The sequence below is a fragment of the Corvus hawaiiensis genome, chromosome 1 (genome assembly GCF_020740725.1).
Source record: "Corvus hawaiiensis isolate bCorHaw1 chromosome 1, bCorHaw1.pri.cur, whole genome shotgun sequence".
Taxonomy (NCBI): Eukaryota; Metazoa; Chordata; class Aves; order Passeriformes; family Corvidae; genus Corvus; species Corvus hawaiiensis.
Genome location: NC_063213.1, coordinates 37443610 through 37461279, shown reverse-complemented (window position 1 = coordinate 37461279; position 17670 = coordinate 37443610). Strand labels below are relative to the sequence as shown.

Here is a 17670-nt window from a genome sequence, read left to right as displayed (position 1 = left end):
TCAGGACATGGACCCAGAGCTGTACAAAATGAATGAGGGCAGATGTTTTTAACTGGAGCTGTCTTAAACAGTTGGTTTGTTGGGCTGATGTTGCTCCTTCTCTCAGTGACAGTCAGGTTACACTTCAGTTATTTGAAGAGATGCTCATTGCCAAAGACTTGACTCAGCATTTGATGCAACAGAGGCAGCAGATCTTGCTGGTAGGAAGGAAGGGAGCAGAAATGAGCTGCTGTGGCAGGGTTGGGTAAGGAATCTCCCATCATCCAAGGGCCACAAGTGAATAGCAACTGTATCAGTAGTTTTGCAGGTGTTCCTCTTTCAACAGATACTTCCTGCTTTTTCTCTGAAACTTTCACCTTCTTGTGTGTATTGAATGTCATGTCATATATATTTATGGGGGTGTTAAAACCTCCACACAAATGGGTCACAAGGAGGGCTTGTAGGGGAATGATACACTGATTTATTGGTGGGAAAAATGGGGCAAAAATTAACCACCTTGGTTTTTATTACTATTCAAATAAATACAACAGCAAGTCTAATACAAAAATTTCCCATCAAGTCAGGCTTGGACTTCTTCTTCTTACTGCTGTGCCCTTGATAAGTATGCCTAGATTCAATAGTCTTTCCATGAATTTTCAAGCTGCTAAGAGCATGAAGAAGCTCTTCTTAGGTATTGAACTGTAAATTGTTGCATATGACACCTGGAGGAGTTGAAATAGGTTTTTACAATTAATTCAGTGTATTCATCACACTTTCCCTATTGTGTGCAGTTGTTCATGTTGAAGCTGAGAAAGATGATTCATTTGCTTTCTTCTCCCTCCTGTCAGTAGCAGCGGTAGACCTCAGAGCAACATTTGAAACAGTAAATGCCTGGCCTGCAGCCATGTGTTACTACTTCTCAGCTGGGTGTTCTGATGATACTGTAATCAGATGAGGGACAAGGTAAGAATTCTTTTCCATGGGGAAGATCAGACTGGGGTATTTAAGTACTAATCAAAACCCAATTGTTAGGATATTTTTTAATTGGCCAGCAGATATTTTTCAGTTCTGTGGCCTATGCTGTCAGGAAACACCCTTTTTTTTTTACTTCCTGTGTAAGTCATTTTACTATTTGTGAGACCTAATGCTCTGTTCTGAGATTTCATGTGACTATCAGTATCCCTGGGATATGCTCCCCATCCAGAACATGGATGTTTTGTGCTCCCTTAGCATCAGTCTAAATGGTTACACTACAGGGAGGGTGTCCTGTGAAACTGTGCTCCTATTTGTTGTTAATATTACACTGCTGTCCTAGGAATAGGGTTGGGTTGTATGCTGGCTGCATCCTTTAAAATGTGAGGATGTGTTGCACAGGTGTGGCTGAAGGGGGCGTTGGAGGCAAAACAATCTGTTTGCAATTAAGGGACTCAAAATGACAGTAAACCTTTTTATTTCCCCTGATTTGATTTAGATTCTCCTTTAGCTTGGCTCTGAGCTATATTCCTGTCATGCTGCTGTTGCAGCTACTTCCAGGCATTTGTCAGACTGGCTAATTGAAGCACACACTGCAGCTTGGATCGAAACTGCTGTTTTGATCAAGACTGTAGATGCTGCTACTGCTTCTTGTGGAGTTCTTTCCATGAAGTATTAGTGATGCCTTAGGTTTTAACTTTTATATTTTTGAAATCCTGTGCTGCCTAGTGTGTAACTCTGATGTTTCTTGTGGCCTGTTGGCTGCTGTTCTCTCATGCTGGTTAGACATTAACAAACCCTCTCTAGGTTTCCACCTCAAAGACACCAGGCCCCAAAATGTGTAAACTAAAAGCCTCTAAAGAGGGGGGAAAACTTGGGGTAATTACATCATGATCTGAGGTTATAATTGGAGAATTAACGCTGATATGCAAATGAACCAAACTTATAAAAGTGTGAAGAACTCGTGACCCAGAGTCCATCTTGGGTGTAGCCTTTTGACTGCCCAGGGTGTACCTTTGAAGGCCCTTCAAAAAAGTACCTCCTTTTTTATTCTCTTATTCTTGTCTAGTCTCTGTGTTTTAGGTGGCCACCTCAAGCATCACTAGGACTTTGCTCTGTAGGTTTGGGTTCTCAAGGTTTTTAAGAAAGCACAAAGTCTCTGAACACAGAAAAAGTGGAAGGTTAGAACAAAGGCAGCTCAGGGAACAGTCCTATCATAGAATATTCTGAGTTGGAAGGCACCCACAAAAACAGTCAAGGTCCTAGACCCCGATCCTCAAAGCCCTCCTGTAATCCTGCTTATGAACCGAGATGTTCGAGTCAATTCTGGAACAACTGCAGCCCACTTGCAAACCAGTTGCATAATCCAGTGAAGGCAGTTAAGTTCTTGTACATCTTAAGCCCCATCCTTTGGATACTTCCATGCAGTTATTATCTGTTCACCCCTATAGATCTAAGGGCCTGACAGTTCATGAAAAGCAAGTTTTGTGTTTCTGTTATGTCTCTTCTTTTCCATACCTTGGTACCCCTATGATGTTCACATTCAGGAGTGTTCTTCCTTTCAAGAGCTCTATTTTGCTGTGATACTAACATCTTGATTTCCTAAGACATCTGTAAGACTTGTTGGTTGTGACTGCCCTGTTTGTCTCAACAGACAGGAAAAGGGGCTCTCTTCCTTTTCCTCCAGAATTCCCAGGACAAGTCGTTCTGACAGGGCCTCCAACTTGAGGCTAAATTGTGGGTCTAGGGGGGTTTCCCAGGCACGCAGGAGGCCCCTGGACCCTCTGCATTGCAAGTATGGTGGGAATAGAAGATGGGAGGAGGGTGTGTGGGGAACAGAGCATGTCAAGCTTGTGGCTACTCTTCTAGCAGCTCTTTGAGAGCAATAGTGACAGAGCTGGTAACTTATTCCTCTCTGTGCTTTACCATGTTTACTCTGTCACCTGTGGTCTTGGAGGCCCCAGCTTCTGTCTTGAGCCCTGAAGCCCACGAATACAACCTTGGAGTACACAAGAGGTTTTGATTGTTGGTGGATTTTTCACAGGAAGCTGCTCCCGTATTAATGGATGCTGGTATGGTACATCCCACCCAGATCCCTTTGACAGTTTCAGTCTTTTTATCTGTAAAATGGAAGATGTGTTTCTTCAGGTGAGGTTGTGTCTTAATATTGAAGCGTCATCTGAGAGAGGGCAGATGATCTTCCTGCTGCCTGGGCAAAAATAGTTAACAAATAGCAGCTGTGGGAAGCACCAGGGTGAGGCCATACCGAGGGATCTCAGGCAATGTTTCACCCTTGGTTTCTTATGTCAGTCTTGGTGAACATCATTTACTTACCAAAATGCTCTTCTGAGCATGAATTATCTCATATAAATCTATGAATTTGTCAGGTTGATGTCAAGACATGTAACCTCTGTGTGTGTGTGTGTGTGTGTGTGTGTGTGTGTGTGTGTGTGTGTGTGTAAAATATGTTTGATCATACTTAAACCTTTTTAAACCTAGTATTTATGTAAAACTTGCACCCTGCATCTCTTAAGCCTTGGGAGTATGTCATTCTTGAGGCAGTTGAGGAAAGTGGTGTTTGGCCCTTGAGATACTCTTCAGAAAAATACCTTTTACCTTGTCAAAGTATATTCTTGCTTAGTTAGAAATTTTCAGTATTTGGCTGAAGTCCTGGTCCTTTTGACATGAGTTTTAATGTTAACTTCTGCAGAATCAAAATGTCATCCTCTCTGTGTGAAGTCCCAATCTTGGTGTCCAGAAACCAAATGCTTCCTTTGTCTCCTTTTGTATTTATCAGTACAAAGACCTTTTTGTTAGTTCAGGCATAATTTTTTTTTTTTTGTGCTCTCAAACTGAAATGCACTTTTGGTTCAAAAAGCACTGCAGGAAGAACAATTTCTTATAGAGAGTCCTTCTGGGACTATAAATAATAAATGCTGTGACTCAGAGTGACGCAGGCACCCCTGCAACATATATGTGCAAGGCAAAGATTCAGTAAATAATGATTTACCTGCTCTCTGTCAGCCCTAAACCAAGAGGGACCTATTCAGACTTTCTTGCTAGCTTGATGAGTTTTGTTTGTGCTGTACTGCTTTTTAGGAGTTCTAAAATGTGATGCTGTTTTTGAAGGCTGCAACTTTATGAGGGGTATTAAATATTTATCAAATGCTTAGTTCTGAGCCAAGACCTCCTATTCAAACCTTACCAGCCTGTAGTAGGTGCTGACTGTGAAGAGCTTGGGACTGCCACACTCAGTGCCTTATGGTGCAATGGTAATGGACAGTTATTATTTCACAGTTGCTGGAATTATTTGGTTATGGTTCCTCCCCCACCCCTTAATGATGTAGTTTTGTACTTTGTGGTGTGGCAGATTGACAACAGGACCATCTTCAGGACACAGGTTAAACTCTCTAAATTCTGTGCAATGTGATAAATTGTACCTAAGAAATCCATTAACATAACTCATTGCAGAGGTAGAGAATAAGCTTATTCATAAATAGAAGACCGGTCTGTATATGTTGTCCTTTCTTCTCCAGTAAAATAAAAGCTTGTCTAAGATAAAGAGACCAACATGGTATGTCTGGGTTATCAGGGGTCCCACTGATAAAGTCGCTAGCCAAGATCTGTGGGGTCAGCGGAAAGGCTCCCATTAGCATCAGTGGAAGGTAGGTCATGCAGTGGAGCTTTCTGAAGTGCAAGGAACACCAAGTCAAGATGTGTTTTCTCAAGTGAAGTGAGCTCCAAATCTAACTCCACTCCTGGAGTTTCAAAATTCAGAGGAAAAATATCAGACTTGTTCCACACAAGGCAACATCTCTGTATTCAGAGGGGCAACAGGACAGTGAGATGACCTTAAAAAGAGATGGGTGACTCTGAATTTCCTTAGTCCCAATAGGACAGGCTGAGGGCACTGGGTGGGCCCTCTTCACTTTGCTCTTTTTTTATTATTTATTTCCTCCGGGCAGATGTGACTGACCAGTGTCTCTGTGAGATCCTCGCAGGACAGACATAAGCTCATGCTGTAGTTCAAAATCCACCTTGAGTGTGTGGGAAGAGGTGCCAGAGAACTTTTCTTCTTTTTCATCCTTCTTATTTTACCTGTTAGGTCTCAAAGGGAAAATCCTCACAGACAGATATTCAACAAGATGTGTCCTGCAAATATACAGTCAACACGTTTGCAGAGTGCCTCATATGTTTGCTTGTGATCTGCCTGCAAGAGTGTCCCTGCGGGGCTGAGATCTCAGTCCTGTGTTTAGTGGTGTGACTTCCTGCCATGAGCCTTTTGGTGGGCTGTGGTCTGCATGTAGATCCCACTGTGGGATAAGAACTGGAAATGTTCCCAGTCAGTACTATCTGGTTTGCCATCTTCATGAAGCTGCTCAGTCCCCACAGGTTCAAGCTCTGCTCTGAAGGTTGGTGTAAGGGACTCACCTCCATGAGCTTGCGTGCAGTAGGATATTCTCTTATAAGCTCCTGGATAATTTCTGTGCCTTTGTGTTTAGGAATTACTTGTTTCCACCATAAAAAATAACTTTAGTTTGAAAATACTGTTCCCTGGGTCTCTGAAGGAGGGCAATCACAGCCTTGTTCAATTCTAAGCCATTTGCTGACCATCACAGCTGGGAAATTCCTTCCTTGGTGCCAAGGGAATTACTAGAAAGCATGATGAAAGGCTTTCATGTCCTCTAGCAAAGGGGCATTTTTTCCTTTCTCTCCTATTGTTTTCTTCTCTTGTGTGAGGTGTTTGGTGTAGCAGTGGCGTTAATGATCCTCAAAAGCAGGATTTCTAAAATGCGTGTGTCCCCCCTCCCCAAAGCAGTTTGCCGCCTGTCTCCCAAGACATGCTCAGCTCCGTGAAACAGCACGGTGGTGTTTGTTTCAGTGTGGCCGCCCGTCGGGGATTTGCAGGAATACTGCAGCAAATCATCCTGCATGCAAGGCTGACCTCTGGGAGGCTAACAAATTGAGGTGAGCCAGCTGGAGCGATAGGACACTGCCGGTAGACAGAGCATGCTCAGACCTGGGGGAGAGAGGTAGCTCAGGCTGCAGATGGTGCACGGGTTACGGTGCCGAGAGCTCTTAGATGGGATTTTTGCTTTTTCTTTGTGGTGGTGAGGAAAGAAGAAGACTGGAGAGTGCTCGTTCCCCTGCAAAGCATAGCTTTAAGGTGTCTTCTTTTTTCTTTTCTCCTGTGAAAGAGAGGCACCGGATAGCATTTCCTGTTATTTAGCAACGCCAGGTATGCATGCATGTGCTGAAACACCGATCTACCAGTGATAGTACTTCCAAGACTAAAAGGGTTGCAGATGCTCTGAATTACTGCATTTCTTTGCTGGGTGTCATTGTAACTATGCTGTGTTTGCTGTGCTGATCACATACGGCTCTGAATTCAGTTTTGTTGGCAGTCCTGGTTGCAGTGTACTGAGGGGAGGGGGGAGGTTAGCATGTTTTTGATATCTCCTCGCTCCCCTTTCCCCACAAGTTCACACTGAATCCCTCTTCTATGTGTGTGCACATGTGGGAAGGGAGTCAGTAGTTCATTTGTAATCCCACGTCTTTGTAGTCCCTCTTTGTTTGACTAGCGGTTTGCTTTATCATTTTTAAACAAAAGTCTCATGGGGAAAACACCTCTGATGTGGACTAAATTCTGTAGGTTTGCAGAAGTGTATTTCTTGCTGGACAGGTGCTGCTATGGCATTACTCTTTTTTTTTTTACCCTCCCCTAAAAGCATGCTAATGTGGAGCTTGTGGTAACCAAGGAGGGATTTTCACTGTTCTTATTGGCTGTGCTGTGCTCCAAACAATTTTGGCTCCTGCTTAGAATTTGCAGCACACAGAGCAGTCCTGGGCACCATGCTGATGGAAAGCAGGGAGAGCTCAGGCTGTAAATGCTGCTAAGCACCAGTCCCAGGATCCAAATAACACAGGTACTCTACCTGCTGGAGAACAGAGAAAGAAAGGATAGATAAAGTACAGAGAATAACAAATGGCAGCTAAAGCCCAGGGGCATAGTTGGAGTGGCTGAAGATCGTCTTGTTCAGTACTTTGGGATTTCGCATCACATTATTTTAAATTCAGCTTTGCAGCATCAGTAAATTTTCCCTTCAGCCACCCCCGCTCCATCTTTCCTTTAGGCAGACCCCTGAAGTAAGATAAACCTACTTCTCTCTTGACATTTTTTTTTCTGACAAAAGTATCTTGCTTACAGACTAAAAGCGAGAAACCAGGCAAAACGGGAGGTTCTTTACTCATATGACAGGGCTGTTAATGACAGTGTAACCAGATAGGTTACTTTGTTCACTCGGGTGAACAAAGATTAGCTGGATGAACTCTGTCTGTTAAGCTTTCCTTTCTGTCTAGCCATGGTTATTTTGAATAACTTGGGTTTTCATCTTTAGGCTTGGAACTCTCAGAAGGTGAACAAGACCTGAGGGCTGAGATGAATACCTTCTTTTCTTTTTCTTCACCTTTTTAGCTCATTTTTCTTACATCTCTCGCCTCGTTTATCAGAAATGCATCTTATTTAGGGGAATTTTCTGGAAATCTGGGATTTTGTTTGGGGAAAGGATTTTGTACTCCATTATGGATGGAGGAGAGAACTTGGAAATGCAGATCTTAAAAGCCCAAGAAATATTCTTTTTAGATTTATACTTTTAGCTCAGCTTTGTGGTTTGCTTCTATGTATTGACTGCTTAGTGTTGGAATTTTTTAACCTTTTGTTTTGTAGATCAAGACAGGAGTATCAGCAAATACTAAATTAATGGCTGCTAGTCATTGTGAAGGGTTGGATCTCTTCTTGTCCCAGCTCTCACTCTGAAATTAAATGGAAGAAAACTTAAGTTTTCTATCCATAAGTGCAACTGGTAGGTGTCCTGTAGCCACCAGACTTCTCCTCTTCATACTGAAGGTACGTTTGCAGTAGGGACCATTGCACAGAGCCTCAGTCTCCTTGGTTTCAGTCTTGTATAGAAAGATTAACAGTTCTGCTTTCTATTCCTCACTTATGCTAAACCATAAAAACTGAAGATAGACCTAATTTTGATCACAACTCTCTATAGATAAGGGTTTCATAAGACAGGGGGTTTTTTAAGTATATTGTAATATTTTTATTTTTTTTTTCTGAATAAAGCTCTATTTTTAAAATTCTTCTTGAGACTACGTAGTCAAGATATTCTTATTTATCATGTCCCTTCTTTGTATCAGGCTTCATTAATGATATTTTTATCTTTAACTGCTGAGCTTACTCCCTCTACAAGAATCTGCTCTTTTCCTGTTTAAAAAGTCAGCACTTCTACAGTTGGCTGCTTTTTACAAAGAAAATGTTCCAGTATATCAACCATTCAGTGTACCATCCTTTCTTTAATGTGCTATGTACTGTGAAAGATATATGTATCTCATTAAATAAATAGAGTGAATAAGATGATAGCAGCTTTTTGGTCTGTGGGGATTGACTTGCTTGTAGTTCTGTGGGAATCTGTGACAGAGATGAGAATAAAAGCAAATTCTTGGCTGCTGAATCCCAACTCCCCCTCTTTCCAATTGGGAAAGTTGCCTTCTAGCAACTTCTGCTTTGAGCATGAATGAAGTCGGTATTTAAAACTGCATGTGTTACATACACTGAATCCTTAGCTAAGCCTCTTGCATCAGGGATGGGAGAAAGAACAGAAGACATTTTGCAGGGGGAGTGTGAAATGCCATGTTTGCATGCTTTTCTCTTCCTGTACTGGTCCTGGAAAGCCAGTCTAGCAAGGGATGGATCCAGGGGTAGGAAGTGATGATGGGGAAAATGTCCTTGAGGAGGGAGTATCTGCTCCTACCCCTCCCAGTGTGTTACCGTAACAAGAAGCCCGTTTCCTGCCCATGCAGCTCTGCCGTAATTCCTTCGCTGTCCTGTGGCAAGGGCAGCCCCAGTCCACTTCCAGTTGTGTTGCATTTCTGGGAACTGTGGAGATGGTTCTGTTTGGACATCCTGCCACCACTGGCAGGCTGTGTGCACAGGAGCTGACCAGCCAAGCTGGCCTCCATGAGGAGGCATTTCTCTCTGTGCACAGAGTGGTGATGCTCTCTGGAAATGTGTCTCCTTCATGCTTTTTGTTTTTCCATTTTATGAGGCTTTTTAGCCTGCTGTAGCTCTGGGAAGCTGAACATTGGCCTGGAAAATGTTTGGGCAGTTGGTAACAAAAGCTTGTCAAGGCCTAAATAGACAAAACGAGCACTTCTCATTCTTTTAATACCTGCAAGAATAGGTGACCCCTCTTTAGGCATGCTGGTCGCCCTTGTTCTCCCTAATCAAGCTCTTGGTTTTTCCCTTTGGGGGTTTTAGTAGTGTGTGTTTGTCTTTTTTGTAGTTGGGGTTTTTTGATGTGGATTTTGTAACTTTTCTCCCCATTTCTTACTTAGATTGCAGTCTTTAAAATGGAGAGATTTGGAACACTGTCCATCATATTAATAGCTTTAGTGATTCATCCTACTGTAGCTTCACAATTAAAAAAAGAACAACAGAACTCATCTCCTAAATGAATCCAAACAGTTCTTTATGCCAGCTGCCTATTAGTGGAAATTCCTCTCTCTCATCCCACCCACTCTGATCTCCTAGACATGTTAATAGGAGATGGAGAGCAGTGTCTCCATCTATGTTTCCTGTGTCCTTACCACTTCCTGAGGATGTTTAATACATCAGATAACCTGTAGCTAACAGGCAGAAGGGGCTGCTGTGTGCAAACTTGAAGGAGAGTATTATGGACCTGCAAGACACTGGAGAGCTCTGCCAGAAGTGCCTGCTGAACACACCAAATGAATGTTCCTGAAGACTTCACCTGGTCACCAGCAGCCAGTGCTAGTTAGAGGAAAGGTAGCTGGGCTGTGAGAATGAAACTGGGATGCTTTTGCTAAGTGAATAGGGATGGAGGAAGAAAATGGGGTAAGCTCTTCATGCCTGTGATCTCTTGGAAAAAGAGTAAAGATGAGCTGACCAAAAATAGAGTCCCTCCCACAGGCTCTTAGCTGCTGGAGCGGCATCCATTGTGGCTGAGCTGCAGGCTTCAGGATATGCTCTCTTAATTCCATTGCACAGTCTTGAGCTGCCCCCACACCGGTGTTTTTGTTGAACTCTCCATGTCTGGCTCTAAGTCTGCTGCCCCCTGCCCTGTCAGCATCACTGGCAGGGAAATCTGCCTCTTCTGCTTCCCTCTCTCACTCTGCTGCTCCCCTGCAGCCCACTTGTCTCGGGAGTCCTCAAGGGCACGTCCCATCCCCTCCCATGGGACGGACATCACTGCCCTTTGCCAGCTTGGCAGCAAGAAGCTCTGTGCAGCTTTTACATGCATGTCTCTTCTGGCTTGGCTCTGGTCTATCAGCTGTCATTTCTCCTGGTGCTGAAGGATGATGCTTTAGCATTTCAAAGCAGAGTGGAAAAATGTCAGTCCATGCAATTTCCTTGGTATGATGCCATGAAGATTTTTTGCCTTTTCTTTTATACCCGTTATACCTTTTTACAACTTCTGTATTCTTAGTGCTTTTTGCCTACATTCTTGGACTTGTTTGTCAAGCTAAGAGACTAAACATTTTAGAAGGTTCGTAGCTAGGGATCAGTGTGCCCCAGACCCCAAGGTCCTCTCCAGAACATATTCTGTAAACTAAGATAGAACCATCCAGGGGAAGGCTCCTTGGAGAGGGGGGCTCATTCAAGCCTCTCATTGAGGAATCTTTGATAGATATGCTAATTAGTAAGACCTCTAATGTTATACCAGATCTTTTGGGGGGGGCATTGCGGTGTGCATTTTGATGCATTTGACCTAGATATAGTGCACCTAAAGATCCTTAAAATAAATACCAAAGTAAAATCCCTTTTTCCTTTCTAACCTTGTTTGACTCTTGATTTTAAGACCAGGAAAAGGCATCAGGTAACTGGGGCATATTACTCACGTGGAGCAGAGCCCTGGTTATCCCAGCATCACTGGGAAGTGAGAGGGTAGATGAGTGTGGTAGGGATGGGAAGGAGGGAGTCTGTGAGCAGCTCGGGGGCTGACTGGCCTAGAGGCTGCCCTCTATGGAGAAAGAAACAGCACAGAGCACTCTGCTCTTAAGAAAAGTAACAGCGTGTCTGGCCTGCCACTTCTGCAAGTGCCTTTCAGTTCTTAGGATGTTCTCTGATAACACTGTGGGAATGGCAGCTCTAGACCCATTTTGTGAGGGAGATTTAGTAATGAAAATTTATTTTATTGTGAAGCAGTTCTCTTCAGGCAGAAAACGAAATGCTTTCACCTGTTTCAGTGTTACCCTCTGCCTCCTGGGAAAGTTTCCTATCCCATGTCTACTGCTGCTGACAGCATTTTATGACTGATCTCGGCTTGGGGGACTGAGGAACCAGGGGACATGGAGAGTGATTGCTTGCCTTTCTTCCCTTGGTGCAGCCTCTCCTGGGTACATAAAAGCAAACTGTGGGATTGTTTGTTACTATTTATGCTCTATCGTTCCCTGAGGGACCAAAAATTATCGTTCTTGAAGGTCTGTTTTCACCGAAAGTGTCAGATTAAAAAAAGGTGGATGATAAAATGTGGGAAAACAGGCAAAGAATTAAGACAGTTCTATGAGTACCTGTGAAATTCTCCTTTCACTCTGCCTGCAGCACCCTTTCCTGTCCACATTCCCTTGTTCACTTCCAGCAAAAGCAGCTTTCTTCCAGGCAGCGTGAACCAGGATTTAGGAATTGGCAATGAGGAACAGAAATGAAGATGGATTATTTTAGCATTGCTAACATTTAACACATATTCCTGACACCTGGTTGGCTAAAGTACATACGCTCACTTCAGCTAAGTGCAGGGAAGTGAAAGAGCTGTAATGAGGGAAGAGGTGGAAGAGGGCCTTGCAGGTGATTTTTACTAAAAAGCTGAGTTGTTCATTCCTAGCCATTTAGCAGGTGTGGCTGTGGCAGAGTCTGAAATGAAAATTGCTAACCTCTGAACATTGGCTGCATCCATCAGGCTGCATCTCTGAAGTGCCTCTTACGCCTTCCCTTGGGGCTGGAGGGGAGAGAACAAATCAGTCAGGGGTGAAACATTTGAACAGGCTGTTTTCAAGAGGGCCTGTTTGGCTCAGGGGGTTTGTAATGGTCAGCAGAACTCTCTACCACCAAAATGCCCGTGAAATGCAGGTGGTATCAGTGGTGTTTTTATGGACTGTGGGCTTCTTATGCTTTTGAAACACGCACATATACACACTCACCTTGCCATAACGGAATAGTAAAGAAGCCATGTGATCTTCCTTCCTCTGCCGAGTTGTTGCAACTTGCATTGACTCCACTGAATTTGTAGGTGCTTTGTTCTTGTGACCCAGAGAAGTTAACTTTCACAATGCCTGTGGACTGGCCTTCCTTTAAGTGTGTGCTTGCAGCAGAGGACTTGCTTGTTAAAGGTCTCCTCCATGTACTGATTGTCAGGCTTTGCACATGGCTGCTGGGGCTCGATCCTTTCCTTGGTGATGCTGTTTAAGTCACTTAAAGCTGTGCTCACAAGATGAGAGGTTTGTAGTGGAGAGGTTATGTACAGAGCTGGATGATATCATTAGACATCTTTCAAAGACAGTGAAGAAGTAAAACAAAGCTTTGAAAGTCGGTACCAACAAAATAATTTAGGATCTGTCCCCATCAAAAATTTCTCTTTCTGAAAACAGGTTTGATTGCATTAGCAGAACCTGAGTGGTGTACTGCTGTCCCCAGTGGGTTTCCATTCCAGGCTGTCCATGGAATAGCCATGGTTGAGAGTTGCAAAGCCATCAGGAGCAGCAGTCATCCCCTGTTGACAGAGGAGGACAGAGTGAGATGTGATGTGACAGCCATCATTTTTCTGTGCAGGATATCTGTGGCACCTGGGACAAGACCCGGTTAAAATTGCTGTGGTGGGAACAAAGGCTAAGTGTTAGAAAAGAGTTTATCACAGTCCTTCATGCCTCTCTTGACAGAGATTGGCTGAAGAGATGAATTAGTACTAAGAATGAGATAGAGACACATCCTTGGGGCATGGTTTATGGAGAGTTGATCCTGCCCTGATAATCAGATGACCACTCTAAGTTCCTTTCCTTTTTTTTTCCATGGTTCAAATCAAAACAATAACTTTTTAATTTGCTGCTTGCAAAAGTTTCTAAATGAAGCAGTTTTTCAGACCACTTGCCTATGGAGGTGGACTTCATTTCTGTTTCATTTGAGTAGCTAGAAATTGAAATGAATTTGCTCAGATCCCCCAAGATCACCTCTCAAGTTTGCGTGGCTTACAGCTAGTACTCATTTCTTCAGCATTATTCAGACTCCCACATACCTTCAGTTCTTCCTAAGACAGATCCCGCAGGCTGTTGGGATCTCATGAGGTATAGGAATCCCTTCAGACTTCACTGAATTCCATGAATGATTCTCCATTCAATTACAAGTTGCAGGATCAAGCTTTTAGGTTGCAATATCTCTTTTCAAAGGAACTCCTTTGGCAGTAGAGGAGGTGTTTGCTTTGGTCCCAAATATGCCTGGCTAACTTCCTCCACTTTGCCATGTAAGAAGTGTTTCTTGGTTAAAATGCATGCTTGGGATGTCAGAACATGTACTTGAGACATAGTTGGTTTTTTTTTCCCCCATGGCAAGCTTGTATCAAAGGAAGCTTAAAAGTGCTACCTTTAAAGATGGCAGCTGGAAACAATCTAGTGGGGTAAATACTAATCAGAAATTTCCCTTCCTAAAATTCCCCATGAGTCATGGATGCAATTATTTACAGCCTGTGAATTTTGCCTATTTACATCAGTGAATCTTGATGCATAATGAAAATCGAAGCCCATAAATTCTGTAGGTGAATCAATACCTCAATTGAAGTTCACAGTTGAAATTATAATCAATACTCTGATATAAGCCAGTAGTGTTTCTGCATAGAAAGAAAACAGTGGCAGGCTCTAACAGAAAAAGAATCATGGAGGCCTTGGAGCAGCACAGAAAAGGTTCTCAGGTTGGGATGGGAAAATGCCAACAGTGAAACCCTTCAAATGCATTAGCTTATCATTTGTATAAGAGTTGGCTGTGCTGGTGTGAGCCAGACTCTCACTAAATGAAGGTTTGATTGCTTTAATGACACATCAGTTCCTCTCATAAAGAGCAGAGCTCTCCTCTCTCCCATGCCAATATTTCTTTTGGAAGATGATGGCAGTTCCTAGATTGATCCTGGATTGCAGCCAAAGCAACACCCAGGTGACTCGGGATTCTCCCACAGGGTAGTCCATAGACCTGCAAGTCCTTTCCCCACCCCTGGATAAAATGAAATTGAGTGTGATGTTCACTAGTTCACATTCCACGTGGAGTGTAGCGAAATCTGTCCTGGCAATGCTCCTCGAGCTATCGCTACCTGCACAGTGAAGGTGAGTGGTACTGCTGAGTGCTCTCAGCCACACAGAGCAGGAGGAGGAGCTTGGTCTCCAAGTCCTCTGCAGGTGGCCCAGTGACTGCAGTGCTCTATTTCCTCTCACTGTGGGAGTGGTCTGCAAAGAGCAGAGTGATCCAGAGTCCCAGAGAACATACTTTTCTTTCTAACAGATCTTCGTAGAGCTCATCCTTAAGCTCTTTTACATTTTCTTTTTCAAAAGCATAGAAATGAAAATGAGAGAGGAGCCTTCCTGTAGAGCAGCTCCCAGTTCTGTTTGCTTTGTATTTTTTTACAGTTTTGGGGAGACCTTTGGCACTTCTTTCTTCTTTCCCCTCATTCCCTGGAAAGGGGAAAAATTACCGAAAGAAGCTTAAACTCTCTTGAATAGTCCATAAAATATGATTCATGGTGGAGCTGTAAACCTGATGTTTAAATGGTTCCTTTCTTGTTTATTTTCCACAGGTCTTTGCCCTCACCATGTCAAAGAGTGTTAATGATGTGTTCCCTCTCCATTGCATTCCCCACCTGTCATCCTGCTAGGATCTAACTACAGAATGAACATAGCAGCTGTGTTCAATGCCCTGCTCGTGTCTGTCCTTGCTGCCGTGCTCTGGAAGTACATCAAACTGCACGAGCATGCCGCCATGGTGGAAGAGGAGCTGGTCCTCATGCGCCAGTCTCAGGAACTTTCTGAGGCTCAGATTGACTACCATGCGGCTCTGCAGGCCCTGGTGGAGAACGGTACCAGGATGGTGTGCACTGGCAGGATGCACACTGACCGCATCTGCCGCTTTGAGTCCCTGTGCTACTCTACCGAGGCTGAGGAGTTTGTCTACTTCCACAGCAACTCCTCCGTCATGCTGCCCAACCTGGGCTCCCGGAGGTTCCAGCCGGCTCTGCTTGACCTCTCCTCTGTGGAAGATCACAACACCCAGTACTTCAACTTCGTGGAGCTGCCAGCTGCTGCACTGAAATTTATGCCAAAGCCGGTCTTCGTGCCTGATGTGGCGCTGATCGCCAACAGGTTCAACCCAGACAACCTGATGCACGTCTTTCATGACGACCTCCTCCCCATCTATTACACCATGCAGCAGTTCTCCGACTTAGATCTGGAGGCACGCCTCTTCTTCATGGAAGGCTGGAGTGAAGGTGTTCACTTTGACCTATACAAGTTACTGAGTAACAAGCAGCCGCTCCTCAGGGAGGAGCTTAAAACCCTGGGCAGGCTCCTCTGCTTTACCAAATCCTATGTGGGACTATCCAAAATCACCACCTGGTACCAGTACGGATTTGTCCAGCCACAAGGGCCAAAGGCTAACATCTTGGTTTCTGGTAATGAGATCAGGCAGTTCACCAAATTCATGATGCAGAAACTGAACATCAGCTTGGAGGAAAGCTCCAGTGAGGAGTACATCGTAGTGTTCAGTCGGACAATCAACAGACTTATCCTAAATGAGGCAGAACTAATCCTGGCTCTCGCTCAGGAGTTTCAGATGAAAACCATTTCCGTCTCTCTGGAGGAGCATTCATTTTCTGACATTGTCCGGTTGATCAGCAATGCGTCCATGCTGGTCAGCATGCACGGGGCCCAATTAGTCATGTCGCTCTTCCTGCCAAGAGGGGCCACGGTGGTGGAGCTCTTCCCATATGCTATCAACCCTGAACACTACACCCCTTACAAAACCCTGGCAACCCTTCCTGGCATGGACCTGCAGTACATTGCCTGGCAGAACACCGACAAGGACGACACCGTCACCTACCCGGACAGACCTTGGGATCAGGGTGGGATTGCTCACCTGGACAAAGCTGAGCAGGAGCGCATCATTAAGAGCACGGAGGTGCCACGGCACCTCTGCTGCCGCAACCCCGAGTGGCTGTTCCGTGCCTACCAGGACACAAAGGTGAACATCCCGTCTCTCATACACGTGATTAGGCAGGCTGTGAAGACTAAGCCCGGACCCAAGAAGCAGAAGTGGTCTGGTAGCCTCTACCCTGGCAAAGTGAGGGATGCCAAGTGTCAGGCCTCTGTCCAGGGCACGAGTGAAGCTAAACTTGCTGTGTCCTGGCAGATCCCCTGGAATCTGAGGTATCTCAAGGTCAGAGAAGTAAAATATGAAGTGTGGATACAAGAGCAAGGGGAAAACACTTACATGCCTTATATATTGTCCCATCAGAATCACACCTTCTCAGAAAACATTAAGCCCTTCACGATATACCTGGTGTGGATACGCTGCATCTTCAACAAAAATCTCCTGGGACCTTTTGCAGATGTGCTCTTGTGTAGTACATAACCTGCTGCACTACCTGTACAGCTCTAACCTGCTCTCCACTCCATCTGTGGTTTAAAACTTCTCGTCTTGTAGTTTGTAGAGGGCTGAAGAGGACTAGACTGTACCAGTGCCTAAGTGTCCATTTTATTGCACTCCACATGTATTCTTTCAATGGTATTTATTTCCAGTGAGTGTTGGGAAAAAAAAAAAAAAAAAAAGAGAAACCTCTATGTTCTTCAGAGTAACTTCCAGAGGTTAAATTACATGCTGAATACATGTAATTGAAAAGAGAATGGAAGTGAATTGTGTACCTTGGTCGTGATTTAAATTTGTTCCTATTGTGTGGTGACTATTTAAGCACAGTTAATTCCATGGCTAAGTGGGCAATTCTCATCTGCTTTTTCATTGTAAGTTATTTTTTCAGTAGCTCTTGACTGTAACTTTGAGTTCAAGATTTTGTATGAGAGCCTTCATTAAACTGCTGTAAACTTCCTCAATACTTTTTTGCATTTTATTATTTGTCAAAAGTATTACTGTGAGAGATTTGTCCATTGCTGTGATAAAATGTGTATGTGTAGCTTTTTATTTTTCATATTTTGACTGAAGAGAATGAGACTACAGTGTCAACTTCACGTTTAAAATCAGATTTAACTGCACCCCTATCGCAAAAGGTTGTAGTAACAGGAGGTAGAAGGGATGGAGTAGATAAAATAATTTACTGTGTTTGAGGAGTTTTCATTTTGTGAGTCTTGTTTAGGTGTGTGAGAAAGGAGTGGGGTGATTTGGGAGAGGTGATGGGGAAGAGATTGCACTTAGAGCAATCTGCTCAAGAAAATCCATTTTTTTGGTGTTTGATCAGAATAATCTGTTGATAATAGTTACTAATAGGTACGTGCTTTGCTAGGGAATAGGCAGGTGGTGGCAAAGGGAAGCTTTCTGTGCACAGGTGTTCCTGGATGTTGGTGGAAGGAAGGGGAGTCAGGCAGGAAACAGGTAGGGGGTGCCAGGGCATTGGGCTGGCCAGAGCACGTGGCAGGGATCAGGCTGATGACACTCAT

At 44.0% G+C, this 17670-nt stretch overlaps 1 protein-coding gene across 7 annotated transcripts in view; it reads left to right on the top strand.

Annotated features, from left to right (window-relative positions):
- The window catches only part of POMGNT2 (protein O-linked mannose N-acetylglucosaminyltransferase 2 (beta 1,4-)), a 32613-nt gene extending 15504 nt beyond the window's left edge, over window positions 1-17109 (top strand). For 3 of the 7 annotated variants that reach the window (XM_048301047.1, XM_048301037.1, XM_048301029.1), the window contains exon 2: window positions 14805-17109. In XM_048301047.1, the coding sequence (XP_048157004.1) occupies window positions 14897-16633 (1737 nt within the window). In that variant the 5' untranslated portion in view covers window positions 14805-14896 and the 3' untranslated portion in view covers window positions 16634-17109. Of the gene's footprint in view, window positions 1-5981; window positions 6191-7678; window positions 7859-11223; window positions 11374-14804 lie in introns of those variants that run through there. The other 4 variants (XM_048300994.1, XM_048301004.1, XM_048301014.1 and 1 more) reach the window with 4 other exon arrangements.
- The last annotated feature ends 561 nt before the right edge of the window (window positions 17110-17670 follow it).